The sequence below is a fragment of the Dipodomys merriami genome, unplaced genomic scaffold (genome assembly GCF_024711535.1).
Source record: "Dipodomys merriami isolate MVZ:Mamm:240054 unplaced genomic scaffold, mDipMer1.0.p SCAF_84, whole genome shotgun sequence".
NCBI classification, from domain to species: Eukaryota; Metazoa; Chordata; class Mammalia; order Rodentia; family Heteromyidae; genus Dipodomys; species Dipodomys merriami.
The window spans coordinates 3984440-4005015 of NW_027206446.1; the positions used below are offsets into that span (position 1 = coordinate 3984440).

General features: G+C 49.8%; 2 protein-coding genes across 8 annotated transcripts in view; both read right to left on the minus strand.

The window, feature by feature from the left end:
- Klrk1 (killer cell lectin like receptor K1) overlaps positions 1 to 7668 on the minus strand; it is a 7776-nt gene extending 108 nt beyond the window's left edge. Inside the window, exons 1-8 of one of the 5 annotated variants that reach the window (XM_070011831.1) lie at positions 7569 to 7668; positions 6481 to 6604; positions 5014 to 5175; positions 4541 to 4630; positions 3882 to 3917; positions 3208 to 3359; positions 1242 to 1345; positions 1 to 611 (exon numbers count right to left, since the gene is read on the minus strand). The exon at positions 1 to 611 is cut by the window's left edge and continues 108 nt beyond it. In XM_070011831.1, coding sequence (XP_069867932.1) covers positions 494 to 611; positions 1242 to 1345; positions 3208 to 3359; positions 3882 to 3917; positions 4541 to 4630; positions 5014 to 5089 — 576 coding nt within the window. In that variant the 5' untranslated portion in view covers positions 5090 to 5175; positions 6481 to 6604; positions 7569 to 7668 and the 3' untranslated portion in view covers positions 1 to 493. Of the gene's footprint in view, positions 612 to 1241; positions 1346 to 3207; positions 3360 to 3881; positions 3918 to 4540; positions 4631 to 5013; positions 5176 to 6469; positions 6605 to 7568 lie in introns of all 5 variants that reach the window. The other 4 variants (XM_070011832.1, XM_070011834.1, XM_070011829.1 and 1 more) reach the window with 4 other exon arrangements.
- A 5169-nt stretch (positions 7669 to 12837) lies between these two features.
- LOC138820106 (killer cell lectin-like receptor subfamily I member 1) lies at positions 12838 to 20523 on the minus strand. Of its 3 annotated transcripts, none has more exons than XM_070011770.1 (7): positions 17915 to 20523; positions 16615 to 16910; positions 16091 to 16183; positions 15566 to 15634; positions 14573 to 14724; positions 14130 to 14233; positions 12838 to 13281 (listed from the first exon to the last, which is right to left on the minus strand). In XM_070011770.1, the coding sequence occupies exons 2-7, from the start codon at positions 16880 to 16882 to the stop codon at positions 13131 to 13133; spliced, it is 837 nt and encodes a 278-aa protein (XP_069867871.1). In that variant the 5' UTR covers positions 16883 to 16910; positions 17915 to 20523; the 3' UTR covers positions 12838 to 13130. The 3 variants fall into 3 exon arrangements, with proteins under 3 accessions (XP_069867871.1, XP_069867870.1, XP_069867869.1); XM_070011769.1 differs by having other exon boundaries at positions 16615 to 16928; XM_070011768.1 differs by having other exon boundaries at positions 16615 to 20523.
- Positions 20524 to 20576: the final 53 nt, after the last annotated feature.

The window sequence follows — 20576 nt, forward strand, 5'->3', positions numbered from 1 at the left end:
ATCAAAGTCATCCGGGTCTCAACCAATCAGCATGGAATCGTGTGAATCAGAATGGAATCCTGTCCAATCAGCATGGAATCCTGAGAATCAGAATGAAATTCTGCCCACTCAGAATAGGATCCATCCAGTCAGCATAGAAATCCTGCCCAAGGGCTGGGCAGGTGGCTCAGTGGTAGAGCGCTTGCCTTGCATGCCTGAGGCCCTGGGTTCGATTCCTCAGCACCACATAAGCAAAAAGAAAAAAGCCAGACATGGCGCTGTGGCTCAAGTGGTAGAGCGCCAGCCTTGAGCTAAAAAGTAAAAGAAAGCTCACAGCTTCCAGGTGCTGAGTGCAAGCTCAGGACGGGCGTGCGTGCACACACGCACACATGCACACGCACACACACACAGTCCGTGTTCCGTGTGTCCATCCTCCTCCGCGTCCCTGGCATGCTGCGTGGCTGACTCAGACGCTGTCTGGCGTGGGTTTGAGGTGCTGGTGGGCTGCGCTCACTCACGCCATCTCCCGCATACAGATGAAATTGTTTGAAGCCAAACAACTTTCCGAGTAGGCTTTAAAACTCGCGCTGTAGACGCTGCATGTGCCATTCTGCATGTCCAGCACCGTGAGCCTGCAGGCCGGTTGAGCATGACAGTAAACATGAAGCCATCGTTGGGAGGAATCCAAGGGCCGGGTGTGGGGCTCACGCCTGCCACCCCGGCCACTCAGGAGGCTGAGGTCTGAGGATCACGGTTCAAAGCCAGCCTGGGCAGGAAAGTCCACGAGACTCTGACCTCCCATGAACCACCAGAAAACCGGAAGCGGCGCTGTGGCTCAAGTGGTCGAGTGCCCGCCTTGAGCAAAAAAGAGCTCAGGGACGGCGCCCAGGCCTAAGTTGGAAAAGGCCTTGTGCTCTCTTGACTAGACTTGATTGAGCCAGGCCCCCACTTCCTACTTTGGGGTGGTTAATTGGAGATAAAAGAGTCTTGCGGACTCTCTTCCCCAGGCTGGCCTCCAACCAGGATCCTCCGATTCCAGCCTCCTGAGTCGGCAGGATGGCAGACGTGCGCACCGCTGCCCGGCATCATTATCTACCTTGTCTAGTCTACAATCCTCCTCCCCTAAATGTAGGTCCTGTGTGTGGTTTTCTAAATACGGTAAGATATGGGAGCATCTGAGACTGTGCTAAAGCCAACCAGGCGTGGTTACAGGAATAACTCAGGGGCAACTCCCAGACCCGGCGCACGGGGCAGAGACTCACTGGTGGGGCTGGAGCGTGGAGCCGTCATCCCACCGCCAGGATTCAGAGCCTGGAATCCTCACGAGCCCCAGCCAGTGGTAGGACTTGATCAGCCTTAGAAAATCCTGTCCAAAACCACAGATAAAGCACAAATGAAGTCAATGCTCGCGGGCGCCCGGAAGCTGGCTCAGTGGTAGAGCGCTCGCCTTGCATGCCTGAGGCCCTGGGTTCGATTCCTCAGCACTACATAAGCAGAAAAAGATGGAAGTGGCGCTGTGGCTCAAGTGGTAGAGCACTAGCCTTGATCTGAAGAGCTGAGGGACGGCGCCCAGGCCCAGAGTTCAGGCCCCAGGACCACCACCAACAACAACGACAATAATAATAATAATAATAAAGGCAGTGCTTGCAAGGTATTGCAAATGCCAGGCCGCCATGGATAATTCTTTCTCATTGGAGGTGGCCAGTGGTTCATCCCAGGAGGCTGAGATCTGAGAGGATCCTGGTTCAGAGCCAGCCCGGGCAGGAAAGTCCAGGAGACTCTTATCTCCAGTGAACCATCCTAAAGGCTGGAAATGGAGCTGTGGTTCGCGCAATCGCGTACCAGCCTTGAGCAGAAAAAAAAAAAATCTAAGGGGCTGCGCCCAGATGCCGAGTTCAAACCAGACACCAAAACCCCCCAAGAAACCAAAGTATCTGAGCGCTCTGGGCCACTGGGCGGGCCTTGGGCTGAGTCCTCTGGCCGGTTCTTGTTTCCTGTCTGTGAGCTGCCCGTGATCGCTCCAGGATCCAGACAGAGAAGGAAGGGATTAGAGGAACGTTCCACGTGGCCCGCCGCCGCTGGGTCTCCTGTGTCTGCCGGGGACTGGATTATCTGCCTGTCCGTCTGGGATTACAGGCTCCCCACCAGCACACAGACTTTGTAGACCTTTGAGGACCAAGCCCCAGAACATTGTCTGTCTGTCTGTCATCTGTCTGCCTGTCATCTGTCTCTATCATTCACCTATCCACGTATCTGTCTGTCCATCCATCTGTCTGTCCTCCGTCCGCTACTGTCATTTATCCATCTATCTGTCTCCAAAATAGCATGGTTGGCTGTCTGTCTATCATCCATGGTCTGCCTCTCTGTGCTGGTGTGCGTGTATCTGCACTGTCTGCCTCTCTCTGTGCTGGTGTGTGTGTATCTGCAAGGTCTGCCTCTCTCTGCGCTGGTGTGCGTGTATCTGCAAGGTCTGCCTCTCTGCTCTGGTGTGTGTGTATCTGCACGTGTACATCTAACCCATCCCTCCTCTCTATCTGGCCCTACCACCTTTGTTTATCAGTCTATCCAATCATGGATACTTTGTCTGTCCATCTTTCCTCTGCATTATCTTTAAGCAGCTGTACAAAGGAGTTTGACTTCACTGTTGGTGTGTGAGAACCACGCATCTCGGTCACCCCCCCATCCCTCCTCCCCCTCCCCTCCCGTCCTGTCCCCTCCCTCCCCTCCCCTCCCCTCCTGTCCCCTCCCCCCTCCCCTCCCCTGCCCTCCCCTCCCCTCCCTTCCCCTCCCCTCCCTCCCCCCTTCCCCTCCCCTCCCTCCTCCCTCCCTCCCCTCCCCTCCCCTCTCCTCCCTCCTCCCCCCTTCCCCTCCCCTCCCTCCTCCCTCCCTCCCCTCCCCTCCCCTCTCCTCCCTCCTCCCCTCTTCCCCTCCCCTCCCTCCTCCCTCCCTCCCCTCCCCTCCCCTCCCCTCCCTCCTCCCCTCCCCTCCCCTCCTTCCTCCCCCTCCCCTCCCCTCCCCTCCCGTCCCCTTCCCCTCTCCTCCCTCCTCCCCCCCTTCCCCTCCCCTCCCTTCTCCTCCTCCTCCCCTCCCCTCCCCTCCCTCCCCTCCCCTCCCCTCCCCTCCCGTCCCCTGCCCTCTCCTCCCCTGCCCTCCCCTCCCCTCCCTCCCCTCCCCTCCCCATTGGGGATTCCATGTCCGCATGCGCCCCATCTGTGAACAGCGCCCCACCTGCCGCTCTCTGCTGTGGACCCTCAGCAGGCTGGAGTTCTGGGACAGGCAGGCAGCTCGGCTCTGATGCCAGTCCTTCCTCTCTTTAGAAAAGTAGTAGCACATGTGTCCGTAATACACCCAGTCTTCGGGGCACGGGGCCCCGCCGGCTTCTAGAAGGAGGGTGGCCCGTCAGTAATGTTGCGACTCTCTGAACGTTCTAGAACAGGTTAGCCAAATTAAACCGTATCCATGGTACGTATACTCAGAGACGCCTCTCACTCAAGGCTGGCGCTCTACCACCTGAGCCACAGCGCCACTTCTGGCTTTGTCTGGTTCGCTGGAGATCAGAGTCTCACAGACTGTCCTGCCCTGGGCTGGCTTTGAACCCCGATCCTCTGATCTCAGCCTCCTTCCTGAGTATCTGGGGTGACAGGCGGGAGCCACCGGCGCCCGGTTATATGCACTGTTTTATTAAAAATATATAAAATTACAGTGAACTGCAGACAAATACAATGGTTTCCTTCTTCGTTTTTAATCCTATCAGAGACAAACTAGCCCTTAGCTTATACTGACAGACCCAATTTGTTCCTTCAAGTGTTTACGTACGTGATTAACCAAGCGTCATTGAAAATGTGTTTTTCCCTTCAAGAATGAACACAGACCATCTCTCCAGCCTTGTTCCCTCAACTCACCCGTAAAAGGAGCGGACACTTCTTGGTGGGGAGAAGCTGTTAAAACAATCAGAATTGTTCAAATAGCACTTACAGTCCAAGCAACAACCCTCGGGTGAGTTTCTTGGCTCAAAAGCAAAAACTACACCCAGAACATTTATGAAAGAGATTCAGTTTTCTTGAATACGAATCATTATGTGTTACCGTTGTTTAAACCTCAATGTTCTAAGTTTATCTGGGTTTTGTTTTGTTTTGTTTTGTTGATTTGGGCTGGTCGTGGGGCCTGAACTCTGGGCCTGGGCGCTGTCCCTCAGCTCTTCAGCTGAAGGCTGGCGCTCTACCACTTGAGCCACAGCACCACTTCTGGCTTTTTCTGTGTCTGCAGTACTGAGGAATCGAACCCAGGGCTTCGTGCATGTTAGGCAAGTGCTCTACCACTGAGCCACCTGCCCAGCCCTGTCCCTGAGCTTTTGTGCTCAAGGTTAGCGCTCTCTATCACTTGAGCCATAGCGCCACTACTGTTTCTTCAGGTGGTTTATTAGAGATCAGAGTCTCATGAACCTTCCAGCCTGGGCTGGCTTTGAACCGCGATCCTCAGATCTCAGCCTCCTGAGTAGCTGGGATGGCAGACGTGAGCCACAGATGTCAGCTGGTCTATGTGGTTTTTTGTTATCACTTACCAAGAATGAAGACAGTGGTCCAGATTGCCACCATGACCATGAAACGAATGGCCATAGCCACAGCAATGAGCCGGACCAAAAATAAAGGAGCTACAAAGACAAAAAGAAGAGAACAATGAAAGTAACCACCGGGCGCCGGTGATCACGCCTGTCATCCCAGCGACTCAGGAGGCTGAGATCTGAGGATCACGATTCAAAGCCAGCCTGGGCAGGAAAGTCTGTGAGACTCTGATCTCCAACGAACCGCCAGAAAACCGCAAGTGGCGCTGTGGCTCAAGTGGTAGAGCGCCCGCCTTGAGCTGAAGAGCTGAGGGACAGCGCCCAGGCCCTGAGTTCAAGCCCCACGACCCACAAAAAGAAAGAAAGAAGAAATGTCCTGTTAACCTGACATGTCACTGTCACTCTCTGTACGCCATCTTTATAACGGCATTAAAGGCTAAAACCTACGGTAGAAAAGTGGCCCATTCGCGTACCCATACGGTGATCCTGCCTGCCACGCCCCGGCCCATCAGAGACACGAAGATGGCTCCCCAGACGCCCCGCAGACATCTTCAATTCATAATTCCGGAATAGAGCAGAACATTTGCTTTGGTTCCCCTTTTTGCTTCCTGTTGTGGCCAGATGAACTTTTCAAGCTAAATACAAAAAAACAAACAAACAAACAAACAAAACAAAACAAAACAAAAAAACAAAGACTAGAAATAATTCAGGTAAAATCCAGGCAGGATGAATTTCACCCAGTTTTCACTTGGTTGTAAAATAATGATTGATTATTTCGGAATACTGTGAAAGTAGAGCTGCTATTTGAAATGAATACATTGATGTATTTAATCAACACAAATTAATTGAATGTGTATGAAGACGTTTAATCAAAACCACGGATAGCAAATAGCACACTGTATGGTTTTCTGTTTATATTTTTGGCAATACCAATTTCTTTTGAAGATAATGTAAGGTTCCATGGGTATTTTGTTGGACGTTTTTGCCTCTTCTTTTTCAATGAAACATTTGTCCATACTATCAATCATGAAAATTAACACCACCATCATCATTATGAACACACACAATCTCACATATGTGTATAGATAGCATTAAATAGTATATAGAGAATTATACAACATGCTGGGCAGGTGTCTCCGTGGTAGAGTGCTCACCTAGCATGCATGAAGCCCTGGGTTCGAGTCCTCAGTACCACATACACAGAAAACTCTGGAAGCAACTTAAGTGGTAGAGAGCTCGCCTTGAGCAAAAGAAGCTCAGGGACAGCGCCCGGACCCTGAGTTCAAGCTCCAGGACTGGAAATAAGAAAAAGAATTATAGATTATATATATACTATATACACACTGTGTATACACTATATATATACTACCTATATCCTATATATACACATCATACATATACACATTATATAGACTGTGTATATATAGTATATATTATGTGTGTGATATATATTGTATATGTGTGGACTGTGTAATATGGTATACACTACATATAGTGTGAGTATGTAATATGTATTTATATGTATATATACTATAGTCTGTAGACTACATATACATGTTTATATGCTGTAGTGTCTGTTGGACCCTATGTGGTATTGTTAAACAGTATAATACAAAGTAGTATTATATAGTGTCTAACAAGCTTACAGAAAAAGCAGCCAGTGAATAGCTATGTGTAATGCTTAGCTCTTAGAAATACCTGTTACTCGGGCTGCGAAGGTGGCTCAGTGGTAGAGCGCTTGCCTTGCATGCCTGTGGCCCTGGGTTCGATTCCTCAGCACCACATAAGCAAAAAGAAAAAAGCCGGAAGTGGCGCTGTGGCTCAAGTGGTAGAGCGCTAGCCTTGAGCTGAAGAGCTGAGGGACAGCGCCCAGGCCCAGAATTCAGGCCCCACGACTGGACCCCCCCCCCAAAAAAAAAAAAGAAATACCTGTTACTCACACTGGATTGGCATCCTTCAAAGTTTTATCTTAAGACTTGCCCACGGAAAGCTAGCATTGGAGGCGTGGCTCAGGTGGTAGAGCACCAGCCAAGGAGCAGAAGCATCGGGTACTGAGTTCTGGCTCTGGTTTCACATCAAAGAGAGGAAAAATCAGTGGAAACGGAAAGACACCCTCTCTCGTTTCTCTGGGAGGGAGGCTGATGGCCACCAGACGCAGCACCATAGCTTCTGACCCTTCAGTAAGTGCGTAGTGACTATGCACCAGGGGATACAGCCAAACCGAGTGTGGTTATAGTTAGAAGGATCAAGAGGATGGATAGAGAGATATAATTACATATTAGATAGATAGGTTACAGCATATGGAAATAGATATAGATATTATATAGATAGATTCTCAGAGGTACAATACTCATTTCTTTTCTTTTTTGCCAGTGCTGGGGCTTGAACTCAGGGCCTGGGCGCTGTCCCTGAGCTGCTTTGGCTCCAGGCTGGCGCTCTACCACTTGAGCCACAGCGCCACTGTGGCTTTTTCTGTGTATGAGGTACTGAGGACTCGAACCCAGGGCTTCATGCATGCCAGGTGAGCACTCTACCACTGAGCCACCTGCCCGTCTGTGATACTCGTTTCCATTCAAACACGTAAGAACTAGTGTAAATCATTTTAGACGCTTTCTTAAGCTTACAACATATGTCTTCATTTCTTGCAAATCACTGTTAGAAACACTGTGCACTGTCTCTCACACGCGCGCGCATACACAGACACAGACACACACACAGACACACACAGACACACACAGACACAGACACACACACAGACACACACACGCACAGACACACACATACGCAAAGACACACACAGACACACACACATAGGCACACATGCACAGACACACAAGCACAGACACACAGATACACACAGACACACACACAGAGACACACAGACACACACACAGACACACACACACAGACACATAGACACACACACAGACACACACACAGACACACACACACAGACACAGACACACACACACACACACAGACAGACACACAGACACACAGACACTCCCTCCCTCTCTCTCTCTCTCACCTGATCAGAGCAGGAAAATCCTGAGTCTTGTGGGTAAAATTCGTCAACAGAGCCTGAGCCCAGGGACCGAGGCTGAGGCGGAGCTGCTTCACTGCCCGCTGTGGTAGGATGGACTGAGATTGGCTAAGTAGTCTCTGATCTCATCTTCCAGTGAGAACCACCCCCCCCCCCAGCACAGGCCACAGCCTCCCCCCCCAGCACAGCACAGGCCACAGCCTCCCTCCCCAGCACAGGCCACAGCCCCCCCCCCAGCACAGGCCACAGCCCCCCCCCAGCACAGCACAGGCCACAGCCCCCCCCAGCACAGGCCAAAGCCCCCCCCAGTACAGGGCACAGCCTCCCCCCCAGCACAGGCCACAGCCCCCCCCCCAGCACAGCACAGGCCACAGCCCCCCCCAGCACAGGCCACAGCCTCCTTCCCCCCCACCCCCCGTCTGTTTCCTGGCCACAGCCTCCCCCCCCTCCGCCCCCCCGTCCGTTTCCTGGCCACAGCCTCCTCCCCCCTGCCCCCTGTCCGTTTCCTGGCCAGTGTGGCGAGTGGGCCTCTGTGACTGGCAAACATGACCACTTCCACGCTAAGAAATCACGCCAGGGTCTAAGAAACAAAAGGTGGGTTTATATAAGCTTCCCAAGCACAGAGCTAGGAAAAGAGCCAGGGTTGGGCACTGGGGCTCATGCCTATAATCCCAGCTCCTCAGGAGGCTGAGATCTGAGGATCCTGGTTCAAAGCCAGCCTGGGCAGGAAAGTCTGTGAGACTCTGATCTCCAATGAACCACCAGAAAAACCAGAAGTGGCGCTGTGGCTCAAGGGGTAGAGCACCAGCCTTGAGCACAGAGAGGCTCAGGGACAGCGCCCAGGCCCTGAGTTCAAGCCCCACAACCCTCAAAAACACATAAGTTAGTTAAATTTTAAACATGTTAAAAATATTCTGAAGGTTGAAGGGGACATGGATCAGGGTGCACGGTGTTTGTAAACCGCTTTGCTGAATGCAACAGCTCTGAACAATGACTTAAAGATAACAAAAGAAGAATCCAAAATGAAAGAGTCACAGTATATAAAATATGGGTTTAATAAATTTGTAAGACTACAGAAGTAAACTCAATAAGTCTCTTCACCATCTTGTTCATAAGCCGCTAGAAGTTCTTTTTTGTTTTTGCTTTTTGTCTGTGTGCCAGTACGGGGACTTGAACTCAGGGCCTCTTGGCATTTTTTGCTCAAGGCTGGTGCTGAACCACTTGAGCCACAGCTCCACTCCCAGCTTTTTGCTGGAGATAAGAGTCTTATGAATTTCCTGCTCGGGCTAGCTTTGAACCTCGATCCTCAGATGACAGGCGTGAGCCACCGGTGCCCAGCTCAGTTTAAAACTTTTAAAACCCTGGTCTCCATCTACGTAAAGGAAGTGAATGAGATTTAACCTCGATTTTCAAGGTTGGTTTCCAGTGAAGTTCACAGATATGATTTTTTTATGAGATATGACATAATGAATTATAGGACATAATGAATCTGTTGTAAAGTTTTTAAGCAAAAACACCGATTGAATCTAAAAACAAGTTATTCTGAGGAGAATTGCAGCAACTGTTTGGATAAAGATAAATACTATCCAACGTCGTTCACTGGCTTTGTTGTTTGTTTTAGTGAACATTACTCTTTGAGCACTTTCCTGAGGCTGAGTCTACACAGAAATAAACAGGCCAGACCAAGAGTGTTATTCCCATGGACTTTACATTTCTGCAGAAAGTAAGAGAAAATAGAAAAGTAAAGAACAAACTCAGGAATTAAGAGGGCAGGACTGTTGAATGGGGTACCATGCTTTGTAAATGGCGCCCGTGGTCAAGCTCCTTACAGACAGTAACACACAGAACACAAATGATCACGCAGCAAGTCCGCAGAAGAATCCCATCACCTCTGACCAGTCCTGTCCCCAACTGCTTTCCAGTTAATCACCTTTTTTTTTTTTTTTAACACAACGGACACTGACACGTGTGTGTGCTTAACATGTTACTTTTCGCAGCTGCTTGGTTTTGCGAAGGAAATGAATGCGTGCCAGCTGCCCAGTGTTCTATCAGAAAAACCCGAGTAACCCAGGCTGGGAGCTATTTTTACACCTGTGGCTGTAAAGTCGATGGAGATGTTTGTCTCTAAACTTCAGAGCATTTGAGCACAGGGTGCGCAGCCGGGCGCCAGCTGCTCGCCAGGCCGAGACCTGAGGCTTCGTGGGTCAAAGCCAGCCTGGGCAGCAAAGTCCAAAGGCCAGCAAAAAGCCGGACGTGGAGCTGTGGCCCAGCTGGTAGAGCCAACCAGCCTTGAGTGAAGAGCTCAGGGGCAGGGCTTGGGCCCTGAGTTCAAGCCCCAGGACTGGCAAAAACAAAAAGTGTATATATACAATTGTGTGTGTGTGTGTGTGTGTGTAATATGCCACATTCTCTCCATCCCTTCATCCATACCAGTACATCTGGGCTTTGTCCGTACCTTGGCTTCTAGGATCCTATTTCTGTGACCCCTTTCCACTATGCAGAAAAACATTTCTGCGGCTTTGCCTACAAGCCGTCTGGGTTCAGGTGTTTAGGAGATAACCATGGCCACACCCGAACAATTCACAAAGTGCTCTTATTCTCAATCACAACTGATCGTGAGCTGGGCGCCGGTGGCTCACGCCGAGCTCCTCAGGAGGCTGAGATCGGAGGATCACGGTTTGAGGCCAGCCAGACGGGGAGACTCCAATAAATTAGAAAAAGAAGAGGGGCGCTGTGGCTCAGGTGGCAGAGCACCAGCCTTGAGCACAAAGAGGCTCAGGGACAGCGCCCAGACCCTGAGTGCAAGCCACAGCATTGACACAGAAAGGAAGGGAGGAAGGAAGGGAGGAAGAGAAAGAGAGAGAGAAAGAAAGAGAAAGGGAGAGGGGAGGAGAGGACAGGGGAGGGGAGGGGGGAGGGGAGGGGAGAGAGGGGGTAGGAGGGTGGGGGAGGGGAGGGGAGGGGAGGGGAGGGGAGGGCCCCCGCCCTGAGCGCTGGTGGCTGGCTGCTGTGGACACCCCCTCTTCCTGTGTGCCCCACGCCCAGGTGTTGGAGCCACAGGTGACTTGTGGTGAGAATCTGTGAAAATTCAGCTGTCACACTGGACCTGGTCAGAGGTGTTTAGGGCACAGTTTCCCAGAACACACGCAAGTGACCTGGATGTGGTGAAGAGAGAGAGAGAGACAGAGACAGAGAGACACAGACAGAGAGACAGACAGAGACAGAGAGACAGACAGAGACAGAGACAGAGAGACAGAGTGACAGAGACAGAGACAGAGAGACAGACAGAGACAGACCGAGACAGAGACAGGCAGACAGAGACAGACAGAGACAGAGACAGAGACAGACAGAAACAGACAGAGACAGACAGAGAGACAGACAGAGAGAGACACAGACAGACAGAGACAGACACAGAGACAGACAGAGAGACAGAGACAGACAGAAACAGAGACAGAGACAGAGAGGCAGACAGAGAGAGACACAGACAGAGACAGACAGAGACAGAGACAGAGACACACAGAGAGACAGAGACAGACAGACAGAGACAGACAGAGAGACAGACAGAGACAGAGACAGACAGACAGAGACAGACAGAGACAGAGACAGACAGACAGACAGAGAGAGAGACAGACAGACAGACAGAGAGAGACAGAGACAGACAGACAGACAGAGACAGAGAGACGGTGAGCGAGCACACAAACACAGACAAGGACAGCCAAAATCCAAGCTTTGCATCCATACAATGAATTGGGCAGCTGCGGCGGGCGGCGCTTGTGGCAGGTGCAGACACACGCTTGTGAGCAGCTTGCGACAGGTGCAGACACACGCTTGTAAGCAGCTTGTGGCAGGTGCAGACACGCGTTTGTGAGCAGCTACACGGAGGCACTAACAGTCGGGGATGGAGTCAGAGCCTGCTGGGGAGTTTTGTTTGTTTGTTTGTTTGTTTGTGATGCCAGTCCTGGGCTTGAACTCAGGGCCTGGGCGCTGTCCCTCAGCTCTTCAGCTCAAGGCTGGTGCTCTACCACCTGAGCCACAGCACCACTGCTGGCTTTTTGGTGGTTCACTGGAGAGGAGAGTCTCCTGGACTTTCCTGTCCGGGCTGGCTTTGAACCGTGATCCTCTGATCCCGGCCTCCGGAGTGGCCAGGGTGGCAGGCCTGGCTCAGGTATCTGTGGTTGATTCTGAGCTGCAGAGGAAGGAAGGTGATTGGTGATCGGGAAGTTGGGGGGAGGGCACTGGAACGGAAGTCCCTCGGGGCAGAGGGCTCGCCCCGCCTCACCCCCAGCCTCTCCCGGGAAAGGAAATGGTCAAACCCTGAGCAGGCAAGCGCTACGTGTGCAGGAAGGAGAGGTGGGCAAAGGCTAGATCATCTGCACTCACACACGTATGCACCAGTATCTCTGACACACACACACACACACACAGAGGTAACCTGGCACAAAGAGCAGGAGAGTGAGTCACAGATTCCACCATCAATAAGACACTAGTTGGCACCGGCAGTCACGCCTGCCATCCCAGCCACTCAGGAGGCTGAGATCTGAGGATCATGGTTCAAAGCCAGCCCGGGCAGGAAAGTCCGAGACACTCTGATCTCCCATGAACCACCAGAAAACCGGAAGGGGGGCTGTGGCTCAGGTGGTAGAGCACCAGCCTTGAGCTGAAGAGCTCAGGGACGGCGCCCAGGCCCTGAGTTCAAATCCAGTGACCAACCAAAAGAAAAGTCATACTTTTAAAACCTTAAAAGTCTAAGTTTAATTAAAAAATACTGGCATAATTTATAAGATTATCTCTTTGTTGCTTTGAATGTCCCTCCCCCACAGTATAACCCCTGCTTTCACTATATTTGATGTCAGTATAACTTGTGGAGGAGATGGGGAAAAACCAGTTGTTTAAGGATACAGGTGGACCTGTTGCAACAATGAGAAGTACAAGTTGTCATGTCCAAAATGAGCATTACAACGTCGGTGCGGGGGGGGGGGGGGGAAAGGGGGGAAGGAGAAGGATTGGGAAGGGGGGGAGGGGGGAGGCTGGGAAGTGATGTGAAGGGTAAACAAAGGAGGAGGCTTCAATGCTTGGTAAGAAATGTACGCATTATCCTGCCCATGTAATTGTAACCCCTCTGTACAGTATGTTCACAAATAAAATAAAATAAAATTTAAAATAAAATTTAAAAAAAAAGAAAAAAAATACTGGCATAATTTGCTTATTATATAAAATTATAAGACTCTGATCAAATAGCCAATGTGCTGTAGAAATGTTTTATTAGGAAGGGTTTAAAAAGTGGCGTGTTTGGGTCACACAGGGGCTCTTTTGGTCTGCTGGCTCTTAGGCTGGCCCTGAGACTTGAACTCGGGGCCTAGGGGCTGCCCCTGAGGGGTTTTTTCCCTTTTTTCTTTTTCTTTTGCTCAAGGCTGGTATTCTTCCGCTTGAGCCACAGCTCCGCATCCAGCTTTTTTGGTGATTGGTTGGAGACCCGAGTTTCACGGGCTGTCTCCGTGGCTGGCTCCGAATCGCGCTCCTCAGCTCTCATCCTCTGAGTAGCTGGGATTACAGGTTTGAGCTACCGGTGCCCGGCTCCCTGATCACTTCCACATGACACTCACAGGTATAATTATGACTCAGCGAACATGTCCTAGGGTAGATGTAACTTCCTTGCAGGTAAGGGCACTGATGCTCTGTCCACTCTTGAACATTTACTCTGCATGAAAAAAAAAAAGAGCAAATCATTTCTGGAACGAACTGAGGTTTAATGAAGGCCAATGGCTTTTCATCATAACTCAGTAAGAGCCAAAGGAAATGTGAACCCCTGTCTAGACCTAACTGCTTGTGTAACTAGGGTTAGGTTTATAAGTAGGCACAAAAGAATGAACTGACCAGATTCAGGTGGCTCACGCCTATAATCCCAGCTACTCAGGAGGCTGAGATCCGAAGTCAGCCCAGCCGGGCAGGAGAGTCTGTGAGACTCCGATCTCCAATAAACCACCAGAAAACCGCAAGTGGTGCTGTGGCTCAAGTGGTAGAGCACCCGCCTTGAGCTGAAGAGCTGAGGGACAGCGTCCAGGCCCAGAGTTCAAACCCAGTCACCAGAAAACAAGCAAACAAACAAAAACCCCAACACAAAAAGCTATGAACAAACTTCTCCAGGGAGTACATCAATTCAAATTGTAAAAGTCACAAGCGTAGGATCAGAGATTACTGTAGTCTACTGCTATTACTATTGCCAGAGAGATTACTGTAATCTACTGCTATTACTATTGCCAGAGAGATTACTGTAGTCTACTGCTATTACTATTGCCAGAGAGATTACTGTAATCTACTGCTATTACTATTACCAGAGAGATTACTGTAGTCTACTGCTGTACTCTATCCTGATGTTAGATGTTGCTATTAGATGATAGATTGTTTTTTTCCTAATTGTTTTCCACACGCACTTGCTCAGATATCCTAATGGCTTTGTGTTCTGGAATGCTCTTTGTATGCTGTGCGCAGGTCAGTTCCTCCCACAATCCCTCCGTGCTGAGCGAAGTACAGTTTGTGCAAACTCACACGATCTGTTTCCCCGGCCTCTCAGCCGTCCCGAACGCCATCCAGTTCCTCCACACCCCTTCGAAGGAGATCCAGCCTTTTATTTCCAAGGTGGATAAGATTTCCTAGTGCGACAAAAAGCAAGTCAGCACACAGAACTGCCCACGTAGAAGGGCCTGCTCCTTTTCATTTGGTTATTTTTGTCAGTCCCAGGGCTTGAACTCACAGCCTGGGCACTACTGTCTTTTGCTCTCAAAGCTGGCGCTCTACCACCTGAGCCACAGCACCACTTCCAGTTTGTGCTGGTTTATTGAGGAGAAGAGTCTCGAGGACTTCCCTGCCCAGGCTGGCTCTGAACTGGGATCCTCCTGTCTCAGCCTCCCGAGTAGCTGGGATGACAGGCGTGTGCACTGGCACCCGGCAGGGACAGATAATCTTCGCAGATCCCACCCTGTCTCACTCACCAGCTCCTCCTCCGAGTCTATCCGCAGAAGATGAGAATTCAGCTCCGCGCATGCCTTGGAGCTAGCCTCCCATGTTGTCCATTGATTGAAGACCTGATAGGAACTATTTCCAAACCTGAAGCACCTCCGAGCAGAAGGATGGCAGGAACATTCTAGAAAACGTAAAGATGTTACAGGAGTAGTTGTGGTTTTTTTTCCTTTGTAAGTTACTGGGGTTGGAGCGCAGGGCCTTGTGTTCTTCCTGCTTAGCTGTTTCACTCCAGGCTGGCATTCGACCACCTGAGCCACAGCTCTCCTTCAGCTTTTGGCTGGTTCACCGGAGCTAAGAGGCTTATGCGTTTTCCTGGCCTGGGGTGGTTTTGAACTTTGTTTTGTTTTTGTTTTTGCCAGTCCTGGGGCTTGAACTCAGGGCCTGGGTCCCGTCCCTGAGTCTCTCTGTGCTCAAGGCTGGTGCTCTACCACTTGATCCACAGCACCACCTCTGGCTTGTGTCTGTGGTGCTGAGGAATCGAACCCGGAGCTTCATGCACAGAGGCCAGCACTTCACCACGGAACCACCTGCCCAGCCCTGCTTTTGAACTTTGATCCTCAGATCTCAGCCTCCAGAGTAGCCAGGACGATATTTGTGAACCATCAGCATCCAACTTCTGGCTCATTTTTTAGCCCACGTGAGAATCTGTGTTTCTGTTGATTAATGAGTTTGTGGATTTGGGGGAAATTATTTTCTGAGTGGTCAAAAGTACTGAAGTGGGGCTGGGCAGGTGGCTCAGTGGTAGAGCGCTCGCCTAGCATGCATGAAGCCCCGGGTTCCATTCCTCAGCACCACAGACACAGAAAAAGCCAGAAGTGGCGCTGTGGCTCAAGTGGTAGAGCACCAGCCTTGAGCCAGAGCAGCTCAGGGACAGCGCCCAGGCCCTGAGTTCAAGGCCCAGGATTGGAAATAAGAAAAAAAAACAAAAACAAGTATTGTAGTGAATTTTACGAAATACTTACCCTCATTTTTAGGGGAAATTTGAGGATCAAGTAAGGCTTTTCTAGTTTGTTCTCCTTGTCTAGAAAATACTGTGAGGGGAAAAATAGAAAGAAGGCAGTAAGTCATGAGTCCTATTTTAGATGTGATGGTCGCGGCTGGGAAATTCATTCTCCATACCAGGCGAAGCGAGAACAATTTCTGTGTGTGTGTGTGTGTGTGTGTGTGTGTGTGTGTGTGTGTGTGTGTGTGTGTTGCGTGTGTGTATGTGTTTGCGTGTGTGTGTGTGTGTGTGTGTTTGCCAGTCCCGGGTCTTGAACTCAGGGCCTAGACACTGCCATTGAGCTTTATGTTGCTCAAGGCTAAAGCTTTTACTACTTAAGCCACAGCTCCACTTGGGCTTTTTGTGGTAGTTAGTTGGAAATAGAATCTCACGGACTTTCCTGCCCAGGGCTGGCTTTAAACCACGATCCTCAGATCTCGGCCTCCTGAGTCGCTGGGATGACAGGTGGGAGCCAGTGGCGCCCGGCAAATTCTGAAGGACTTACAGCGTGTGAGCAGGACAGCCACTGTCCCCGTCAACAGGATGCAGGAGGTGGCCAGGATTCCAGCCGTTAATCTCCAGGGGACAGAGCACGGGGCTGAGGGCAGAAGCAAACACACAATCATCTCCTGTTCTTGTTTCCCAGAGGTCAACGTCGTGTGCCGCGGGCCCAGGGCAGCTCCTGTGCCCCAGGTTTGCAGTGTGGCTGCGTTCCCCTCAACCCCATCCCCTGCTGGAACTCACTTCCCTCCTGCCCACCTTGAACAAGATCCACTTAGCTCCTGTCATCCCAGCAACTCAGGAGGCTGAGAGCTGAGGATTGTGGTTCAAAGCCAGCCCGGGAAGGAAAGCCTGTGAGGCTCTGATCTCTAATAAACCACCAGAAAACCAGAAGCGGCACTGTGGCTCACGTGGTAGAGCGCTCGCCTTGAGCTGAAGAGCTGAGGGACGGCGCCCAGGCCCTGAGTTCAATCCCCACCCCCAAAGCTCTTATGTATGTTTAAACAACATCCACCCGCAACTCCGTACCTGGGCGTGTGTGCGGATCACGCCGCGTTCCCCTGCGTGGGTGCTGATCGCCCCGTTTGCCGGGCTGTCTCTCTGGGGCTCTGTGAAACTTCAGCTCTACATAACTGATCTGCTCTTCGCTCGGTGCCGCCCGGCTCGGGTCCACCTTGCCTTGTCTTCGCTTCTGCTGAGAGTTCGCAAACTTGATTTCTGCGTAGTTCACCTCTGGGAGGCCGGTTTCTGGTTTGTTCTGGGACATTTTGGCTCGGTTGTGCTGGCTTGGCATCATCTCAAGAATGCCAGATAGGGGGCCTCTTCTGATTAAAAAAAAATTTCTGTAATCAGAATACACAGAGAATTAAAACGAGCGATACAACCCCGAACCAACGCTCAGATGGGAACAGCCAAGCAACTTGATGTACGACTTCAAAGGAAGAACCAAGAGGAAAAACATGCCTAACTTGCTTTCTGAACTCTGTACGTTTAAAACACAGCGAGTCCTGGGGCTTGAACTCAGGGCCTGGGTGTGGTCTCCAGGCTTCTTTTGCTCAAGGCTGGTGCTCTACCACGTCAGCCACAGCTGCCTGTGGGTTTTGGTGGTTCACTGAATGATGCGAGTCTTACAGGCTTTCCTGCCCAGCCTGGCTTTGAATCAGGACCCTCAGCGATCAGCCCCCTGGGGGAGCCGGGATTACAGGTATGAGCACCAAGGCCCAGCAAGAACACTCTATAGTTTAACTGACTTGTTGCTGTTGCTGTTGAAATGGCAAGTGATTGAACTATAACAGAATTCATCAGTGTTTCATCAAACCAACCTTCCTGACGGTTCACCCTCCTCCATAGAATTCATCTCCTGTAATGATCAGACACAGAACCGAAGACACACAATACTGGTTTCGATGACATAGACGAATGCCATAGTAATAATAATAATTAACAATCATGATGATGATGATGATGACATGTCATTTCCCCTTACAAAACCAGTCACTATTATTGCCCAAGTTGGATAAGAGTGTAGAAGAAAAAGTAGGTATCATTGGTGAAGAAATTTCTGGAAGCACAGTGAAGCCAAAAGAAAATTGCAACACCCAAGAAATTAATCCCCCAAAGAAGCTTCCCATGCACCCCCCCCACTACGGTTTATCAAATAAAATGTAAAAAACACCATGTATGTATCAAACCTCGGCCGCTGCCGCGCTCCACAGCTTGCATTTCAGACTCTGTCTGGTACGATCTGAATCGGGGGCCAGGCACAGGGCAGCTACCTGTATGTTAAAAGAAGCTTTCCCTTCCTTCAAGTAGAAGCTACTGTACTCACCCACCAGCAGCGTCAATGTGAATATTGCTGTAAGAGGAAAAACAGCAGACCGTGAGGGAAGAAAAGAAAATAACATAAGATGTTGCTGGCCCGGCCTTGCTGGTCCGATTTCCAGGCGAGGTCTCAGATCAGAGGAGTCTGAAGAAGGGCCGGCTGGTGCCGAGCATCCATCTTGAAAGAGAGCAGAAAGAGATTCTCTTCCGGGATTCCTGCTCCCCCAAACCCCGAGCAGTGAGCCCCGCCGGCAGCTCCCACCATGTTTGCCGCTTGAAAAGTGTCTCCTAAAGGTTAGAACTTTCTGGTTAAAGGTTATTTCGCAGACTGCATGGAAACAAATTCCAGGAAATGGAAATAGGGGTGTTTTTTGGTTGTCGTGGGTGGCGAGGGTGGTGGTGTTTGACTTTGCTTTGATTTTTGTTGTGGTGGTGGTTGTTTCCTGGGATTTCTGTCTTGTTTGATCGTGTACCTGTCTCTTGGGGGGCAAAAGGGGGTCACAGAAATGGATGCAGATGCCCTCTGGACGTGGTGAACTCTACAACTTGTGGGTGGGAAAGGAGAAAGAAAGGGGGAGAGAGCAAGGCAAGGGACCACTGTCCAAAAAGAAATGTGCTCATGACCTGACTGATGTCGGTCCCCTGTCCATCACCTTTACAGCAACAAGAAATTATATAAATAAATAAATATATATATATATATATATATATATATATATACATTTGCTGAACAATTTTTATTGTTCAAGTAACATGGTAAAGAAGATTCCCACAGATTCTGCTTTTGCTTTGATGCAACACAAATCTATGCGTGTGTAAATGCGTCAGCGTGGAAAGTTCGTGTGCACTAGTACTGCAGATAGAACTCTTGCTTGTTTGTTTTTTTTTTTCACTCAGGGCTTCTAGCTTTTGCTGATCGATTGGACATAGGAGTCTCTGGTTTATCTGTCCAGGCAGGCTTGGAACTGTGATCCTCAGATCTCAGCCTCCTGAGTAGCTGGGAATGCCCAGCAGCTTGGCCTGCCTTTTGTAAAGCTTTCCTGGTGAATTAGAACGAAGGATTTGCAGTGCAAGTTGATCCAGTGGAAGTTGCTCTATAACATTCCAGTCTCCATATTGTGGTGTAATCTCATCTAGTGTGCTAGAATAACTATGCGGTTTAACGTCAGATAAACAATGCCAATAGAGCACCATTGGAACAAAGAATTGAGACGATCAAAATTAAAAATTAAATAAAACCCAGAACATCAGAACCTGAGACGTGAGGATTGAAATTCAGTGCCAGCCCAGGAGGAAAAGTCCATGAGACTCTGGTATGTCCAATCAATCAGCAAGAAGCCAAGTGGAGCTGTGGCTTAAGTGGTAGAGCACCAGCTTTGAGATAGCACCCAGGCCTTGAGTTTAAGCCCCAGAACTCACACACACACACACACACACACACACACACACACACACACACACACACACAACCAGAGCTGGAGTCAAAACTCACATCATTGTTTTTCAAGAGACAGCAATACCATAGTGTTATAGACACAATTTTCTCCCCAAGTTCTCATTGAAAAGAACATTCCAGACCAGGTACTGCCAAGGCTTTGTCTGTTTGGGTCAAAACATTGTTCTCACATCCTCCTCAATTTCTCAGAGTTGTTTTCTGATCCCATGTTGTCCATTTTTGCACTCAGAACCTGTCAGCCTGAGCTCATGGCGTACAATCCCCTCTTCCAGCCCAGAGAATACATCACAGTGGAAGAGTCTGCTCTGCTTCCCTTCATCCAAGAACAAAGCAAAAGCTTAGCTTTATATGGATGTTACATACATGTATGCAATTTCTGCACAAAATTATGCACGCAAATTTATACTGATTGAATTTGCAATGCAAATTTATACCAATTGAAACCCTGGGGGTTGTGTAGATGCGATTTAATATGAATGTGAATGTATAAGGGTGTGAATTTGCATTTGCAAATCTATGTGGATACGGTTTGCATATACAAATTTGCATGCATGTAAAATGGTGTGCAAATTTACGTGTGTAAACTTTACATATGTAAATACTTATAATACATAAAATATACCTATACAAAAATAACTGATTCAAAATGAACACAAGTCCTCGGTTTCATTCAGTTGGACCTCCAGGTCTAGATTCTTCCTGTTCTCTGTCTGTCACAGTACTGAGCACCTTGGTGCTGTCAGGTGAACAAAGCCAGCTTCAGCCGGTTACTGTCACAAAGCTGGGACATGGGATGTGTTTCGATAGCTCACTCCAGACATCCCAGCTACTCAGGAGGCTGAGATCGGAGGATCACAGTTCAAAACCAGCCTCGGCAAAAATATTCATGAGACTCTTATCTCCAGTTAACCACCAAAAAAATCAGAAGTGGAGTGGTGGTTCGAATGGTAGCGTGGCAGTCTCGAGTGAAAAGCTAAGAGACAGTGCCCAGGCCCTGAGTTCAAGTCCCAGCCCTGGCAAAGAAGGAAAATAGTGCTTACCAGGTCTGTGTGTGTGAGTGCGTGCATACACGTGTGCCAATCCTGGGGCTTGAACTCAGGGCCTGGGTGCTGTCCCTGAGCTCTTTCACTCAAGGCTCTACCTCTTGAGCCACAGCTCCACTTTGTGGTTCACTGGAGATCAGTCTTTGCTGCCAGACTGGCTTTGAACCCGA

Coding starts and splice junctions, on each gene's coding strand:
- LOC138820106 (XM_070011770.1), bottom strand. CDS start 16,882: ATGATGCCAAGCCAGCACAACCGAGCCAAAATGTCCCAGAACAAACCA. Junction 16,184..16,614: donor TGATCCGCACACACGCCCAG/GTACGGAGTTGC, acceptor TTCTGCCCTCAG/CCCCGTGCTCTGTCCCCTGG. Junction 15,635..16,090: donor GGCTGTCCTGCTCACACGCT/GTAAGTCCTTCA, acceptor TTCCCCTCACAG/TATTTTCTAGACAAGGAGAA.